This window comes from Piliocolobus tephrosceles, chromosome 6 (genome assembly GCF_002776525.5).
Source record: "Piliocolobus tephrosceles isolate RC106 chromosome 6, ASM277652v3, whole genome shotgun sequence".
NCBI lineage: Eukaryota > Metazoa > Chordata > Mammalia > Primates > Cercopithecidae > Piliocolobus > Piliocolobus tephrosceles.
The window spans coordinates 46360824-46380244 of record NC_045439.1 but is presented as its reverse complement, the minus strand read 5'-3'; the positions used below and the strand labels follow the sequence as shown (position 1 = coordinate 46380244).

The following is a 19421-nucleotide window of genomic DNA, read 5'->3' as shown; positions in this document are numbered from 1 at the left end:
CAAGAGGCAGGGAAATACTGGGTAGAAGAGGATGGTTCCCCAGCAAAGGCCCCTACCCCCCAAGCCTGGAAACCCATGGCCCTAAATGGGAACAGGCATTTCTGTTTTCATATGCAAATGTTGCCTTTTGCCTGCCATCCCCCCATCCTGTACCCATATAAACCCCAAATTCCAGGTCCACAGACAGATGAGCAGACAAACAGAGGAGCAGAAGAGAAGCACAGTAGAGGAGAGAAGAGAAGGAGTGTTTGAACATCAAGGGAGGTCGGCTGGGGACAGCTGGAGAGGAGATCAGCCATGGGACAGCCGAACTCCAGGGGAAGATCATCTTCCCACTCCATCCCCTTTCTGGCTCCCCATCCATCACACTGAGAGCCACCTCCATCACCTAATAAAATTCCCACTTTCACCATCCTTCAAGTCTGTGTGTGACCTGATTCTTCCTGGACACAGGACAAGAAACCAGATACGAAGAGGGCACTGAGCTGGTTAATACTTAATCTGTGGATGGCAGAGCTAAAAGAGCACTGTAGCACGCCCACTGGGGCTTCAGGAGTTGCAGCCACCTACTCCTAGATGCTGCTGTGGGGCTGGAACCCAAAGGCGCTCTTCTCAGCTCCTACACCTGCCAGTCTGCGAGCTCCCCCTCCTATAAGGGGTTTGAGAGTGCAGCAGCTGAACAGAACAGAAGAGCCACACCCCTGTCGCAGGCTCTGCCCTTCGTGGGGGGTCAGGGGACTCTCACGTTTCAACTTGCCCTTAGTTGCAGGGTGAGGGTCAGTAAATGTTAATGGAGAACTAAGGTGAAAAGGAATTTGACTAGCAGACAAGGCAAGAGAGTATTCCAGCATGTGCAAGGATACAAAGTCATATACTGCATATTGTATTCAAAGTACCAAAAATAGTTTACTGTTATTAATAGTACATAAGGTACAAAGGAGAAAATTAAACTGGAGGGTTAGACAAGTCTCGGATCCTAAGGAATTTATGGTTTTTGCTGAAGCAGTGAGAAGCCACTGAGGTTGTTGAAAAAGAGTCTAAAGTGTAGATACTGGAATTCACTGTTGGTCGCTTCCAAAGAGAATTTTGGTCCTTCCTAGTGCCCAGAACATAATCTCTTTATCTGGCAAAGAGAATGTAGTCTTCTGTCTTCCTTTTCCCAAAGAAGGTTACGATTATTTTATGAAGATTGTAATTTCTAGTAATGATAATGGAATAAAGAAGGAGTGAAATGGCCTTTGTGTGCTCCTCGTTTTTTTTTCTTTTTTAAGGCAAAAAGGTTTTAACACCCTCTGGAGCAGTGATTCTCAGTACCTTCTTTTTATAACAAACATTTTCTAAATGCTCCCTTTACTGTATGAAGTAAAATTCCCATAGGTATTATACCCTACTGCAGTGAGCTGAGTAATGCTTCCCCAAAAGGTAACCACATCCTAGTCCTTGAAACCTGTGATTGTTACCTTATATGGCAAAAAAAGAACTTTGAAGATGTGACTGAGTTAAGATGTTGAGATGGAGAGATTATCCTGGTGGACTCTAACTTCAGTCACATGTATCATGGAGGGAATATCATAGACAGAGGAGATGCAGGCAATATGACCTCTGAGGCAGAGATTGGAATGACATGACCACAAAGCAAGGCATGCCAGCAGCTACCGAGGACTGCAAGAGGCAAGGAATGGATTCTTTCTAGAGCCTTCAGATGTGTGGCCCTGCGGACACCTTGATTTAGACATCATGAACCTGGTTTTGGACTTCTGGACTTCAGAACTGAGAGAGAATAAATTTCTGTTGTTTTAAGCCATGAAGTTTGTGATAATTTCTTACAGCAGCCCTAGGAAACTAATATACTACTTACATAATAATAATGCCATAACAATGAAATAAAGACACAAAAAGTAAATGTTAGTGATGTGACTTTCCATTTAGGAAATGATTTTTGGCAAAGTTCCAAACAAAACATTATAGTCTTTTCTGCATTTATATGGTAATTGTATTTCTGGATAATTTAATGTATATTCAAACCATTAACCATTGTTTGTAGCATCTACCATGAGCTTGACACACAGAGTATTTAATAAAAGCTGGATACATGGGTGATGAATAGATGGATGTATTAAAAGTACAAAGAGATTACATAAGTTCCAAAGTAAACATGCAAGGCAAAAATTATGTGTAGTCAATATCTTTAAAAATTCTTGGCCAGGACCGGCGGCTCACGCCTGTTATCCCAGCACTTCGGGAGGACGAGGTGGGTGGATCACGAGATCAGGAGTTCACGACCAGCCTGCCCAACATGGTGAAACCCTGTCTCTACTAAAAATACAAAAAATTAGCCAGACGTGATGTTGGGCACCTGTAATCCCAGCTACCTGGGAGGTGGAGTCAGGAGAATTGCTTGAACCTGGGATGCAGAGGTTGCAGTGAGCCGAGATCGCTGCCGCTGCACTCCAGCCTGGGTGAAAAGAGCAAAAACTCCATCTCCAAGGAAAAAGAAATTCTTTACATAGCTTATCAAATATAGTGTGTTCAATATCTATATGACATACTGGACACTGACACATACCATTTCTCAATAAAGAGCTGACAGCCTTCTCCCACCATTCCCCCACCATTGTTTGAGTATCCTATGAAGGACATGAGTTGTTTTAGGGATATAGTACTATGAGATACTCTCACTGTGACAATCACAGAAGAACTAAAACTGACTGAAAGGCAATAGATACGATTCCCATTTCAAAGCTCACCATGGACATTTTCTTATGGTTTGGAATGGTAGCAAGCTGTCCAAACTATATTTTGATCTGTTTTTCTTCTTTTGATCAGGGATGATAGTTCAGTAAACCCACAGTTAAACTAAGTGGGCTGCTTATATGGGTCTATCTAAAGTGAATTAGTGTACTTGTCTCATCCTTCTTATTAATGAGTGGTTCTAAACTGTACTTGATATTTCTCCCATGGGGCATTTGGCAATGTCTGGAGGCATTTCTGATTGTCACAGCTGGGGATTGGAGAGGGCAGGGTGCGGCAAGGTGTTATTGGCAGCTAGTGGGTAAAGGCCAGGAGTGTTGCTAAACATTCTACAATATACAGGACAGCCCCCAACAACAAATAATAATCTGGGCCCAAAAGTAGTGGCAAGGTTGAGAAACCCCGGCAACATTATGTGTGTGCTCCCCTTGTGTAGTGATTCCTTTGTAGTGTTTGCCTTGACATTAGGTTAAGTGTTCCCTTAAGCAGAAGCTGAATTTTTTGTTATTGAGTTGTAGTGAAGGATGGGTGTGAATCTCTGCAGGGTTGAACATTTTTACATTAACCTTTCCTTTTTATTTTTATCAGAAGTAATACATGGTCACGTGTGTGTGTGCATGTGTGTACGTACTTATGCAGAACTTAGAACAGTTGCCCACCCATTCTTCCCTAGTTTTATCCTGTTTCCCAGAGTTAGCAACATTTAAAGAGTTTTGTTTTTAATTTTTTTGGTGATTGCCTCTCTACGTCTAAATAATAGCTTTTGGTTATTTATTGATTTAAGAGAATATCTATTGACTCTTCACTGCAAAAGGTTAGCAAAAGCTCAGCTACACTAATCCCTCCCCTTCTCCCTTCTAATATTCATTAGTTTATATTCGATTGTTCTTTCACTGATTATTTTGTAACTCTAAATAATATATAAACATTTAATTTTGTTCCATCAGCTTTAGCCAGTATCTTTTTATTTTCTGCCTTTATTATACTAGTGCTTCTGTTCTTTCTTTCACCTTCCTGATTCCTATTTCCTATAGTCTATCTGCTGTACCTTTACATTGTCAGATTGACAATATTTACTTTCTGTTTTATAATTATATTTGTTTGTTTTAATCCATTGGTTGAGGCCAAAAGTTGAAAACTATTACCATCTATAGGATATAACTGTAAATATTGTTCACTGAAGAGCTAAGTAGTGTACTGAGATCTCAGAATCATCTCTATATATGCAATATCACATCCTCTGTGCCATGTGAAAGAATGTTCCTAGTATTCTAGCATTCTGTTTTCTGTGTTGGGTGTTTTAAAATCATGCCACATTCAGTTGGCACATTGGCATTTAAACACATACTAAGAAAGATCAGAAGTGTCAAATGAAATTGCATAGTGAATATTAAAAAAATGAATGACCTGCATGGACAAATAATACAGAAAAACAAAAAAGATCAGAGGAAAATGGTAGAAAACACAAGAAAGACAAGAATTTCAAAATAATAAGGGTACATTCCCAATGGCTAGCTTTCTGAGAGTTGAACTGTATTTGAATAACTCATGTCCCTCAATCCAGATCCAAAGATAATATTACTGCTGCTGAAACTTGGGCTCTGTACTATGACCAGAGTTTATTAATTGTCCTGTTTCATTGAGGAAAAAATGCAAAGCAGAACAGAACACTGGAATAACTAGCTGGAAATATTCCACTATTTCATGGGAAGCAGCTTTCTAAACGATTCCTGTGGAGGCCAAACTCTTGCTCTTGCCAAAATATTATAGCATTAAAGTGTGCCTTGATGGTACATTAAGGAAGAAATTTTCCCCAAATTTACTTGATTAAGATTTATAGCCTTTGTGCTCCCACAAAACATATCATTGATTTCTTTAATATAAAAAAATTCCTAAAATAAACTGCTAATGATTGCTTTCATTCATTTGTTTACTTAAGGTGGGTCATGCCAAGTACTATTTGTATGAATTCTTGTAAAAGACTGAATTAATTTTGTAATTGTCATAATTACTGTTATTTCTCTTCTGTAGGAATATGCTATTAATGTGACTGGTCATCGCCACATCTTATTTTTGTATCTCTCAAAACATCTTTCATAAAATATTGATGGTAGGAAAGAGCTGAAAAAAAATCTATTAGTAGACCAAGCAATACTTCAATTACTAAACACCAGAGAAAATTAAAATTACAGCTTAAATAAAACCTACCAGATACTTGGTAGAGAAAATGGAACTGTACAAAAATACGGTTTTTAAAAATAAAGTTTTGCCACTTGTATTATATTCATTATAGACTATTAGAAACCCTTCCCTGCCAAAAAAGAAGAAAAAAAAGTTTGTGACGATTTGTAATTCATTTTAGTCTTTTTATGTATTTTTTTCACCTAAAATAATCTTGGCTTTTTAATATTATAAATATAGTTTTCCATGGCTACATATTATTCTATCAAAAATATCTACCGTAATTTATGTAACCACTTTCTCATTGTGAGCATTTAGATTAATTTTGTTTTTCCAGTTGAAACAATACTCCCTGAGTATCTTTGCATATAATGATTTCTCTTGATTTTAATTTTACTTAAGACAAGCTCTTAGGGGTCAAATGTTTTAAATATTTTAAAGGTTCATTGTTCAAATTGCATTTCAACAGTCAATACCAGTTTACACTGTTTTCAGCATTTTAAGAAATTGCCCAAATGACAGAGTCGAATTTTAAAAGTATTTCCCTAGTATTGATTTGGTTTATATGCTGAGATGCTCCAGATTTTTTGTTGTTAAAAAGTGAGTATGTGGAGCTCGAACATTTGGCTGGCTATGTACACATTTTATTTAGTAAAGCCTCAATGTTAAGCAAGAAGCCATTACTCATATTTATGTTGTCTCAGGCATGGAAAAGTGCTTCTAATTTTTGCAACATAAAAGAAGTCTGATGGCAGTGACAGAACTGAATGACTAGTTAGATATGCTGACCGGAAAGCTAGAATTAGGATTTGACCATTGTACTCAGTCTCCATTTAAGAGCCTAATGGTTTTTTCTTCTCAATTTGTAAGTTTGCTGCATTTACAGATATTTTTATAAAACTAAAAAATAATAGACCCAGAGAGCAAGTTTGAGATTACTAAAATGTATACCATTACTGTCAGAGTTGCAGTTCAAGCTGTCTTCATTAAGCTGTTAGTCTGATTACGTTTTCTTGAACAGTAAGTGTTGTGTTTTAATTTTTTTAATTAAAAATAAATGTTTAATGTTTTAAATTTTAGGTAATTGAAATACCAATTCTTTTTGGAATCTTTCAGTGTTATGGTTTTGGTTCACAGTAAAGGTATTTGCTTACTACGTTTAGTAAATATACTATCTATACTTCATTTTGTTGCATAAAAATAAAACACTCTGGTTAGCCTTTTTGATGGGTTAATTACCTGGATGGCTTGCTTACTGACAGAGAAACTGATGCAAAATAGGTCATTTGAAAAGCAGGTGTTTGATATATCCCCATATGTAACACTGAAAAGCCTCCTTGCTCTAAATTTTTGAAAGAAAAGCTTTCTTAAGAAAGAATGGGCCAGATGCAGTGGCTCACACCAGTAATCCCAGCACTTTGTGAGGCCGAGGTAGGAGGATGGCTTGAGTCCAGGAGTTTGAGATCAGCCTGGGCAACATAGTGAAACCCTGCCTATACAAAAAGTAAGAAATGAAAAGTTAGCCTGCGCTTGGTGTATTTGCATGTGCCTGTGGTGCCAGCAACTCCAGGGACTGAAGCAGGAGGATTGCTTAGGCCCAGGAGTTTAAGGCTGTAGTGAGCTATGGTTGTGCCAGTGCACTCCAGCTTGGGTTACAGAGCAAGACCCTGTCTCAAAAAAATAAGAATGTACATATTTAACTGTAATATAAAACGGATGCTGAAAATGAACACTGATATTTCTTTAATCTCATACCTCAGAGTAACATATCAGACCTGCTCTGGAGATTTGGTTCATATAAATAATATGGAACCAAATTACCTTCTCAATGCCAAATTGAAGATAATATGTACATAATTTCCAGGTTTAATATATATACCAAGGCTTTGGTATGTTAAATATAAGGAATGGTACCCATGTATAACATTATCAGTTAAGCTTAAGAATATTAAAGATTTGTTGATTAAAATAATTATTAATTTGAGATAGCTTTTACTTTAGAATATGTGATTTTTAAAAAAAAGTGTCGACATTTCACATAGGAAGAAAAAATTCCAGTTCTTATTTTTGTAACTTAATTTTATGTTTTAAAATATGTCTAAAATCCACCCCTGTAAAATTATTAAAGTCTTTTATTATTAAATCATAAAGTTTTCTACTCATAAATCAAATTATATATCTCAAATTAAAAGCTAAATTGCCCATGTGCATTGTTTAGCAGTATGTAAATACATTGTAGAAAAGAGCTGTATCATTCATGAAGTTTCCAAATTCTTTGATCAACTCTGATAATAAAGTTAAAATTTGTGTTCTTAATTAGTAAGTCTCCTTATTTTTTAAGCATTCCACTGATTTCTTTCTAACTTTGTGGTAATAATAGGTAAAGACTATATTTGGCTTAAAAAAAAATGCTTATTTTTACGTATATAGAGGTCTTTGATTATGAAAGTGCCGAGGAGTTTTTTTGTTTATAAGTTTTCAAAAGTTTATAAGTTTTCATAAGTGTTCAAAAGTTTTCAAAAAAAAAAGATTACTTCTGCTTTAAATATACAGTGGCGATTGAAAGAAACCCCATGTATATCTTGAGAAGATTTATTGGAACTGGCTTTGAGAAATGATAAGTCAAATCTTTAACTCAATAAAAGATGTGTATTGCTGTACCAAGCCTTAGTATCTGCTATTCTCTTTAGTGTAAGCACTTTTCAAACTATAGGATTATACAAATAGTAGCACCACTAGTTAAAACATAAAGCTATATGATCTAAAGACACAGTTTGGTTATTTTATGAGCCATTTAATTTTCATCTTTTCTGTGACCACATTTATTAAACATGTGACATGAAAATGGAATACTCTTTTATGATGAAAAAATAAAATATATGCCCTGATAATTATGGGATAAGAGTATTATTTTTTGTGAACACATTTTCAGCATTCTAGGCACCTGGAGAAGTGAACATCTCTGAAAGTATCATACATTTGTACTTTAACTTTATTTACGTATCCAGTTTTTAGAAACCATTACCAATGAAACATTTGGACAATGTGGTATGCAAGTACTGTATAGTGAGAAGCGGGGATGTTCTTGAGTAATTGTTCCATTTGAATTAATCCAGCTTAGGTAGTTGTTAGACAACCATGAAATGTGCTAAGCTTTACCTATTCTAAGAGGACTCTATTCTTACAGACCATAAGTGTTCAAAAGTTTTCCAAAAAAAAAAAAAAAGATTACTTCTGCTTTAAATTTAGTCTGCCATTCAATAGCTAAAATAAGGCAGGTGGATTAAACTGCTAGAAGTATGCAACGTTAGTATTGAGAGTGTTTAAGCAACTTAAAATCTTCAGAATGCCTAAGATCACAAATTTGGTATGACCAGCCTACACAGATTAACTTAAAATACATACAGAGAGATGTCAGATAGATAGAGGTCGTAAGTTGGTGGCCAAAATTACATTAATCTGCATGTTGACATTGGTTACCTTATATTGATTAGAAACTTTTGCTTAGTAAAAAGGGGAAATAATTTTTGATATGTGCAGCTTGAGAGAGAGAATCTTTCAGAAATGAGATGTATTAGAGAAACATAATAAAAGAATCCTTGGTGATTTTTTTAAAAAGTAAAAAACCATCACTACTGAGTAAAAAGACATGTTCTACAAAGACATCTGAAAATCATAGGTGTTGTGGTTTATATTTTGGGATGAAAATTAAAGATTTGATGAAAATTACCAAAGACTTCTACATAAATTGCTAATTAAGCCCAATCATCTTTTTTACTATTGCCTTTATTTGAGGATGTTAGGGAGAATTTTCTCATTTTGTGTGTAGTCCTGATTGGCCTGGATCATAAGAATTATACTGTAATTAGTTTGTAGTAGTAGAATTAATTTTCTTCTCTTTAGGACTTGACACATAAATAGTTTTGTGTAAAAGTGAACATTGTAATTTCTCTTAACAGCTGTAACATCTTATGAAGATCTTGGACTCTTTGCATTTGGATTACCTGGAAAGGTAATTTTTTTTTCCTCCTTATTGTGTCCAAAACTCAAAGTGGCATTTTTCCTTTGGTTTCAAATTAAAAGAGACAAGTATATATAAAAGGAAGACATTAGAGGAATAAAAGGAAACTAAAGTGAGAAAAGAGAGAATGATGGGAGCAGGCAGAGAAAGAAAAGTCTATGTGTCCTTCCTAAAAATGCATCAATACATTTAATTCAATGCTTGAATCTTTTAATATATTTCATCCTAATAAAGTAGCACAATGACTTGAATGACTTTAAAAGAGTAGCAATAACCTGTTTTAAGTTTTATTAATTTTGATTATGTACTCATATGAGTAAACCCTCATAAAGACAAGAGAAGAAAAGCAACATCAACTTCAAATTATAGCATGGCTCTTTACAAAACCAGTAATCAGAAGATCCTATCACTTAAGAATTGAACAGTGCTAAAAGATTATCTAGCTGTCCTCTCATTTATAGGTGAGGAAATTAAGGACCAGAGAAATTAAGGGGCCTATTTGTCAACTATTATATAAAGCCAGTACCACATCCTAGAACTCTAGATCTACTACTTTTCTTACTCAGAATAAGAGAAATAACAACAGTATTTATTGAGCACTCACTTGCAATAGGCATACTACAGTAGTTTAATAGGTAGAGAAAAATAATTGTCTTCCACCAGGAGTTGAACATTACTTAGTGCTATAGTATGTAGTTTTTTAATTTCTGAAGAGCTACTATACTTCTAAAATTCGTATTCATTTTGGCTCCAAACAGGAACTCTTTTGTTTGTAAATCTGTTGTTTGTGTTTTTATGTTTTCGATTGACAAATAAAAATTGTGTATATTTGTTATGGATAACATGTCATTTTGAAATATATAAACATTGTAGAATGGCTAAATTGACCTAATTAATATTTACATTACTTCACATACTTAAGATTTTTTATTTTATTTTTATTCTAAAAGGATACTCTATCTGTAAGTGGCTAAACTAACTTCTGAAAGCGAGTCTGGAGGAGAAATATATAGCTATGCAATGGAGAGAAAACTTGTATTTACATTCCAGTTAACTTTGGTGGAGTTTTTTGTTTTTGGCTTTTGAGACAGAGTTTCACTCTTGTTGCCCAGGCTGGAGTGAAATGGCATGATCTTAGCTCACCACTAGCTCCGCCTTCCGGGTTCAAGCTGTTCTCCTGCCTCGGCCTCCTGAGTAGCTGGGATTAAAGGCATGTGTCACCACGCCTGGCTAATTTTGTATTTTTAGTAGAGACAGGTTTCTCCAAGTTAGTCAGCCTCATCTCGACCTCCTGACCTCAGGCGATCCTCTCGCCTAGGCCTCCCAAAATGCTGGGATTACAGGTGTGAGCCACTATGCCCGGCCCTAACTTTGTTTTTAAAGTACGAAAAGGAATGCTTAAATCATATACTATATAGCATCGTGGCTTGGACCTTAGTAACCTGAAACTTAGACAAAACAGAGTATGTTACTTGAGGGTAAAAGGTTTTGTTAATCTCACTTAGTAGCAATTTTTCTGTTCTAGAGGATTAGGATGTTTGGTGTAGCCAGGGATCAATTTCCTCCATCTAGTTTAAACAAAGAAGAAAATGTTTTTGTATGAGAAAATTCCACAATTAATATAACATAAGCTATAAATATAATTCTAGGTAGCATCAGTGATATCATTGTCATTTCATGTTCATATTTCCTGCATTGTTTGTATAGCAGCAAAGTTTAAAGAGTAGGGACTGCTGAGAGTCTTCTTTTCCTAAAACTCTAGAGCAGTTGCATTGTCATTTTAATACATGCACCAAAAAAAGTTCATAGTAGGCAGGCACACTAGACAAAGCATACTCTGAATGAGGAGTTGTTGTTCGGTTGCTTGTTTAGATTTTCTCCCCAATTCCATAGTTGGGTTGACACTTAACCATTTCCTTGTATCCAGATATTATATGGTTATAATATGGGATAATACTATGATAATCAAAGAAATTTTTTGAAATGTTTTGAACTTTTTGAGGAAGATTTATTTAAATGTCTATAAGTTGGTATTTATTCACCAAATATTTATTGATCAAATGCTTTGTACCATGTACTGTGCTAGGCATTAAAAACATAATTAGGTAGGTAGGTAGGTAGATAGATATTCTAGCTTTCAAGATATTAAATGCTTAAATTCAACCAAAGAATGAAAGAATAATCAATAAGTTAATATTACTGTTTTTTGCAATATATTAATTGAAAATAAAACCAAATTTCATGTATACCTACTACTGACAGTAGGTATCATTTGTACTGAAGATAGCATACACAAGTTCAAAATAGTCTTTTCACAAATAACTTCGACATTTTGGAACTAATTTTTACATAGACTGAAATGCAGAATTTTTTCTGGAGAGTGTTCAAGTGGCAATCACCACATCTCCCAAGACACTTTGCCAAATTTTCATATCATTAGACCTCTTCTGCAAACCTCAAGTCTCCTAGGTCCTAATAACTTAGGTGGTTTTCAGGATAGGCAAATGCTGTGCCACTGATAGAATTCCTAACAAAGATGGACATGAAAGATGATCTGTTCCCAATTCATGTAGAACTGAATGATGCTAGACAGCTAGTCAGCTCCGAGCATACGTTGGGGTTCCGATCCATCAAGATTTGAGTGATTGAAAGGCCCAAATGGAAGCACAGTGTTTTACTGTTTCCTCTAAGTATATCTGATTACCTTGAGTTCCCCAGGAATCTCATCAAAGGTGATAAGCTAACAAGCCTGCAGACTGAATTTGGTCCTCAGGAACATTTTGTATGGCTCAAATATTTTTTAGTTTTAGCTGATTACCAACTAAACATCATTAAAGTATGAAAAAATTTATTTTCTGACTTTCTTTGAAAAATCAGAAGATCTGGCTACATCGGATCCACGTTCTCACATGTTATCAAGTGGCCATAGCTGAGTAGCACCTGTCCCACTGAAGGGGGAGGAATTCTCCAATATCCTACAGTTCTTGCCAACTCCCATTGTCTCATACTCAGCTTAATTCACATTACCGAGTTTGGAGCATTTTACCTATATTTTCAGGGTTTGAGAATAATTGGGCTCTAGACGTTATTAATCTCTGGGACTGGGATGCTCAAAGTCTTGGTATATGCCAAGCTGATAAAATCAGAAAACTTACATCATTTCCTTTTAGGCAATATATCATTGGCATAGCACACCCCAGCCTGTCTTTTTCTACTTATTTAAGCAGTGTGGTAAAACCAGCAAGAAAGGGAATGAGACACCACTCCCACGCTTTTAATTTTTATACTTTGATAATCATCGATTACTAGCTTTTAACACTTATAACTATTTAAAAATGACTGCCAAGAAAAATTTCAAAAACTTCTTTATAGTAACTATGGAACTGTTAAAGAAATACTTTTTAATGTGATGATTATTAATTTTATGTATTTCAAATGACTGGCAAATTTCTTTTTAGTTTCTCTTCACTTACAACTTCTGCATCTGCTTTTTTAGTAATAGTTACTGGATTATAATAAAATACTGATTCTTTTATATTATTTCCCTTTCTATTGAATATTTTTGTTTTTTTACAGGTGGTGGTGGCAGGCACCATAATAATTCAGAATATTGGAGGTAAGCAATTGAAAGTGCATTGTTTATGCCATAAATGTGATGGCAATAATGTCCTTCCTTTGAATTGCTGTCTTACTACAGATCTAGCTGGGAACTTCTGTAGACATAGGTATTTTCAGAAGCCTGCATGTTGGCCTCTTAACTCTGGTTTTTTTTTTTTTTTTTTTTTTTGGATCCTTTTTAGCAGCACTTGCGACAGTAGCTTCTAAATTCAGTTCCAGCTAAATCCTGATTGCAATCGTGTTATTAGGTCTGCAACACACCTCTAAAACATTGGCTTTCTGTGATTGTGAAGGTACGATACAATCTGGAAAAGCTCTCCTGATGATTTTAAAAGATTTTCCCTCTACTTTTGTTCTAATCACCCTATTGGCAGATACTACTTTAGAGGGATTAGTGTTTCATGGGCTGTGGACAATCAAGTATGGACAACAATGTCCTCTTGTAACCAACAATTTAAAATGACCAAGTGGTTTAAAACATAAATAAATCTGAGATAAATAAACATTCTCACATTTATCCTGTATCTTGTTCCTATTAATAACCAATTCTAGAAATGATCTCAATATTGAGAACTATGTAGAAATAAAACTACTATTAATTATAGACAGTTACTGAGTAAATGTATTAAACATTTAAATCCAAAATATGGGTATCATGTGTGTATATGTTGTAAAGAAGTTACTTAATGCTGAACAATATCTTAGTTTTCTTTTATCATTGACTGGAGTGCTAAATAAATGCTCTTAAAGGAAAATACACAGAAAAAGTTGACATGCACTTTGGATCTCGTACAGGATTATATAGTCAGAGGACATTTTAATCTTATTTTTTACATGTAACAGTTTAATTCAAAGATGACAGTTTTAATAAACTTCAGCTCTCACACTCAAGAGGTCTGAGGTATATCACTTTTGTATTGTTCAATCAAATTCCATCTTTATTTGTATTGTATCGTTCAATCAAATTCAAACAAATATAAGTATTGTTCAATCAAATTCCATCTTTAATAGTTTTTTTTTTGTAAAGGAAAAAATTAACATTCCATCAGTGAATTGTGCTGCCATTGTTTTGGAATCCTGTTTTAATTTTTTGAATTTTCATGAAAAAATGTTATGAATAAAAAGAATGTTTTCCTGCATGCCATACCAAATAATTTTCTCCTAACACGCACTACTTCACACTTCACAGCAGAAGTCAAGAAAACCAGTCTCTTCATTTATGAATTTATTACAGTCATTAATTTTAAGATCTATTTTAGAATAATTTATTTAGCAAATAAGTATTGCTTAACTGTGCATGGATAATGTTTCTGAATATAGTATATATTTTTATATTTTGAATCCCTCTTTATCCTGTCTATATAGGTTCTAAGAACTATCACATTTTGTTTAGGTTACATTGAACCATTGTTTAACAGTTTATGTAGTCTGTTCAGTTCAGCAATTTAGATACAAATTTGTGACCCTGGCACAATGCCCACTGTTGTATTCTTTGTCCCTTTCACCTTGATTCCTTCCTTGTTCTCTAATCTTGTTTATAACTGTTATTGGAGATGGCTATACTGTAGCACTTGCCATTACTAGATTTAAGTTCTCTCTCTATATGCTCCTGTACCCCACTGTATTGTTAAGTTCCTTTAGCTGAAAAGTATGCCTCATTTCTCTTTGCACTCCCAGCACCTAGCGTAATACTTGGGAATTGATAAACTTTTGTTGAGCAGAATAGAGCTGAAATGATTTGTATGATCTCTTTCTAAGTACTTTAAATATTCTAGATATATTTATTGAGAAAAGGGAAATGCTAGACTGGCAGCTAGCTTCAAATATTTGAAACACTGAACACGAAATACACAAAAAGACACTAGACTAATTCAATTATTGTTCCAGAGGGCAGAACTGGTGCTAAAGTATAGAAATCTACAGAGAAGCTGGTTTGGGTTTTCTCATTTGGAGTACCCTTGTAACTAAGCTGTGTGATAATGAGGATGGCCTACATCCCTTTGAAAATGCTCCTTAGCCCTGAAAACATTCGAACAGAACAGGTTGGTCAATTGCCAGAATTCTAGAAAGGATTCTCGCATTTGGTGGTGGATAGATGATGAGTTTTTCCAACTCTTAAGTTTGTTGGTTTGCTTGCTTGCTTATTTTAGAACTTTTTAAAAGAAGGTGATTTAGAGCAGTCACAGAAGTTTTTAATGTCTCTTAAATTTAGAAAAGCTGGCAATGCTTATTTAGTTTTTAGAAAGATATCCTCATAATTTTCTTCACATTGGTTAAAAGTGTATTAAGTGCCCAGTCAGTAATAACCAAATACATATTTTCAGAGTTTTTTTCTGTCTTTTTTTCATAGCCAGATGTACATAAACCATTTCTTTATTATAATAGAATTAGAAGCTTGCTCTTGTGAGCAGAACACTGGATTGGAAGTCAGATACCTTGAATTCTATCCACTCCAGTCTCTGCCATTGGGTAGCCATATGTCTTGTGAAAATCCTTCCCTCTCACTGTCTAGGCTTCAGTTCCCTCTTTGTTAAATTGTTGGAAGGTAGAGTGGGAGGCAGGGAGCTTAGGGTCCCTTCTTACCCCAAAATTTGACACATTGGGAGGCACATTAATTATTTTAGGTTATTAACATATTTTAATACAGGAAAGTTCAATGAGAGGGTTATACTTGGTTCAAAAGATGATTTGGCCCTTTCTTAGGTATCTTTAACAAATCAATAACTGTTGCCCTAAAGTGTTCATGGATGCCATTTTTTGTCACTACAAAAAAGGGAACTTCAGTTCTTAGGACTACCCTTTAGAACCTCCTCTTATGTTAAAGTCTAGGAACCCTAGTCTTAAAAAGTAGTTTCTTGATTGATATATACTGTGGAATCTGTGGAACTTCTGGTCCATGTGTGCTTGCAAATAAACAACATACTTATATGGGAGGATATTTAATACCCTTTGTCATTATATTAAATAAGGATATATATACTGTTTTATTATAATAAGTCAATCATATAATAACTTATTTAATGTCACTTTAAAATGGATTTTGATTATTTTCTTTATTAAAAATACATTGGATATTTAAAAGATTATATTAAGTGTAAATCAGATTGAATTTTTACACATTTTAAGTGCCTGTCTGCAAATAATGTAGTTCAGATAACATTTTTTTAAAAAATAGAATGTTTGTTAGTATAAATTATCTGACTTTTGCAGTGGTTGTTTAAATTAAGACTGAAAAATAATGTAATAGATTCTATTTAGGTCTAGCACTCTACTAGATACTTTAATTATAAGGACTCTTCAATATAGATACTATCTTCATTTTATAGAGAGGAGATCAGTGTGCAGTGGAGATAAATAGCTTGCTCACATTTACCCCATAATGAAGCCTGGATTCAAACCTTGCTCGGTTGGCCTTGATTCTTTCTGCTGTGATATAGTAAAAGTTTGAAAAATGTGAAAAGATTAAATGTTGAAGATTTTCTAACTCCTTGGGGACAGGAACTATGTGTTTTCCTAACTTTACCTAGTTTCTGAGAAGAGCTCAATAAGTAATATTTGTTGAATGAATAAGACAGTTTTTAAAGTTCTGCTTAAAAGCCTAAGATTTTGCCTCAAAGAGATAATTGAATATACTATGTAAATGATAAAAAAAGAAACTTGAAAGACCATAGAATGATTTCTAGTTTAGAATTATGTAAAAATTTAAAAGTTCAAAATATTGGGGAGAGTTAGATCTCATTTATGTAAAATAGGTTAAAAATATATCGAAATAGGCTGGGTGTGGAGGCTCACGCCTGTAAGCCTAGCACTTTGGGAGGCCAAAGTGGGAGGATTGCCTGAGCTCAGGAGTTTGAGACCAGCCTGGGCAGCATGGTGAAACCCAGTCTCTACTGAAAATACAAAAAATTAGCCAGGCGCAGGGTTACGTGCCTGTAAGTCCCAGCTACTCGGGTGGCTGAGGCAGGAGAATCATTTAAACCCAGGAGACGGAGGTTGCAGTGAGCCAAGATCTCGCCACTGAACTCCATCCTGGGCAACAGAGCGAGACTGTCTAAAAAAAAAAAAAAAAATATATATATATATATATATATGTATATGTAAAATATTATTTTCAGATTAAGTAAATAATATCTGAATGTTTCTTAACTCTCTTATTCTTTGTAACATTTAAATACTTCTCAGTTTTCATGAGATACAATTCTTGTGGTGAATCCATGAAAACAATGGAAATGGAAGGCCTTTAAAAGCAAAATGACCACGAATTGCCCTTGATCAATATTTGCTTCATGTGTCTTTCACCAAAGACCTAGTTTATTTCCCACATTTCCATATTCCATAAATCAAATTAATGTGCTCATTTATTTACATCCCTAGTACTTAGCACATAGTACGCATTTAGTAAATAACATTTATTATAGGAAGAAAGAAAGGAATAAGAAGGGAGAGAGGGAAAAGCTAGTGACCTGGCTTAGTACTTCTTCAAGAGCAAAAAGAGAGTTGATTGACCAGGAAGAGAAACCCACAGCATACGTAAGTAAGCATATAGTTTTTAGGAAAGCGTCTACTGTTAGAACTTAACAGAAAATCTTTTTTCTGCCCCGAGATTAATCAGGCACCAAGTATTAGTCAAAAGGCACTAGTGTGGTCTAACAAATTGATTGAAAAAAATCTACTGTCTTCAATTAAAATCTCTAAATTTTATAATGCAAAAAATGCAACACAGTAAATTTAACACACTTATTCCAAGGTTATAAAAATCCTTGGCTTTGGAAATTTGAGAACCATATAGTAAATTACTACTTAAAAGCAATTCCTCATATCCTCCCAATACTAATGAATAAGAGGCTCAAAATCAGCTAGAGCCAGAGGTAACGCTCTGTAGCCCATTTTCTCAGGTGCTGGAGTAGCATTTGCTGAGAGCCACTACTACTGGGACCCAAGGTGAGAAAAAAGGTGTCTGGAAGTTTTAATATTTAATGCTGTTATAGGTGGGACAATTCTGGCTTAGAAAGTTTGAATTTGGTGGCCTAACAACTAAGGATAAAGGATTAAGAACTGTAGTAGAAAATAAGTATAACGTAGTTTTCACATAGTTCCTGTAACAGTGTTGTATTATGTGATTCTTTTCCTAAAAACTAAGGTAAGTAGTTGGTTTCACATTCATTTGAACTCCTGAAGTAAACCATTCAGCAGGCTAGAATATCACTAGAAATCAAACACTACATCCCAATCATCATCTCAGTCAAGCCAGAAAAAGTCTTACTTGCCCACCCCTCAAAATGTAGAAAGATGAGTAGCTCCTAGGAGGATGTTATATTCTTATTTTGCTCTTATAAATACGAAGGATCACTATGAATAGCATATGCTTTCCTTAGTTCTTCAAAGCCCCAGTTCTTTAAAGGAGATTAAAGATTTAATCATTACTACGTATTGTGAAAGGAAAACCATAAACATTAGTAGTCTTACTGAAAACCTCCTGAAATTGCTAGAATGACCCAGATGTTTCAGTCTGGCACAGAATCCACACACCTTACTCTTGCAGCCTTTATTAACACCTCAGTTTGGTAATCTATGGACTCGAGTAACCCCATTTCGAAATCTCATAAAGATAAAGGTATAAATAAGATCATTTTCAGTTGAGAATTATAAAAATCTCAAATTCTCAGTATTTGAAAAATTCACAATATTAGATGCTAGAAACTACTTGGATTTACTTTCTTCCTGTATATTCATTCATGCATTTTATTTATTTACTTTCTGGTAGGATAGAAAAGTACTAAGTGTTTCAGATGAACTAGTTTGTATTGTCTCTTGGGAAACTAGGATAGGGCGTGCAGATACATCGCCATCTGCTGGTCAGTTTATCTGTAGTGAAACTGCAGCTTTCTTGAGACTGTCTAGAATTCTATTCTGGAAAGCACTGCCTTAGAATAGGAGAGGTACAGGAAATTTGGAGAGTCTTTTTCACCAGCACTTCATTTGATAACATTTGCTGGTAATGTATCTTTTTTTAAGGTTTTAAAAAATATTTTTCTTAGTAATTTATATTGAAAATTATAAAATTTTCAGAGCAGTAGATATTTTGGTAATTTTTTATTCAAATTTAGGATCTTGAAAATGATAAGACAAAGATATACCTTTTTTTCTAGGGTCATGGGGGAGCATTTCCACCATATGTTTTGATTTTTATTTATGCATATGTTCTGTTCTATTTGAGTGCAGATAGAACTTCAGTGGCATTTAGATATTTTGTGGGACCACCAGATTAATAAGACACATTGAATAGAATAAACCAGTTAGTATCCATGACTAAAAACATGTTTGAAATAAAACTGAATCTCTCTGAGACAGAAAGGCAAACTTATTTATTTATTTATTTTTATTTAAGTTCTAGGGTACATGTGCATAACGTGCAGGTTTGTTACATATGTATACTTGTGCCATGTTGGTGTGCTGTACCCATCAACTCGTCAGCACCCATCAATTCATCATTTATATCAGGTATAACTCCCCAATGCAATCCCTCCCCCCTCCCCCCTCCCCATGATAGGCCCCAGTGTGTGATGTTCCCCTTCCCAAGTCCAAGTGAACTCATTGTTCAGTTCCCACCTATGAGTGAGAACATGCGGTGTTTGGTTTTCTCTTCTTGTGATAGTTTGCTAAGAATGATGGTTTCCAGCTGCATCCATGTCCCTACAAAGGACGCAAACTCATCCTTTTTTATGGCTGCATAGTATTCCATGGTGTATATGTGCCACATTTTCTTAATCCAGTCTGTCACTGATGGACATTTGGGTTGATTCCAAGTCTTTGCTATTGTGAATAGTGCCGCAATAAACATACGTGTGCA

General features: G+C 34.8%; 1 protein-coding gene across 2 annotated transcripts in view; it reads left to right on the top strand.

Moving 5' to 3' along the window:
- The window catches only part of SLC38A6 (solute carrier family 38 member 6), a 63695-nt gene that overhangs the window by 16619 nt on the left and 27655 nt on the right, over positions 1–19421 (top strand). For both annotated transcript variants that reach the window (XM_023231849.2, XM_023231851.3), the window contains exons 4-5: positions 8892–8944; positions 12530–12569. In XM_023231849.2, coding sequence (XP_023087617.1) covers positions 8892–8944; positions 12530–12569 — 93 coding nt within the window. The remainder of the gene's footprint in view (positions 1–8891; positions 8945–12529; positions 12570–19421) is intronic.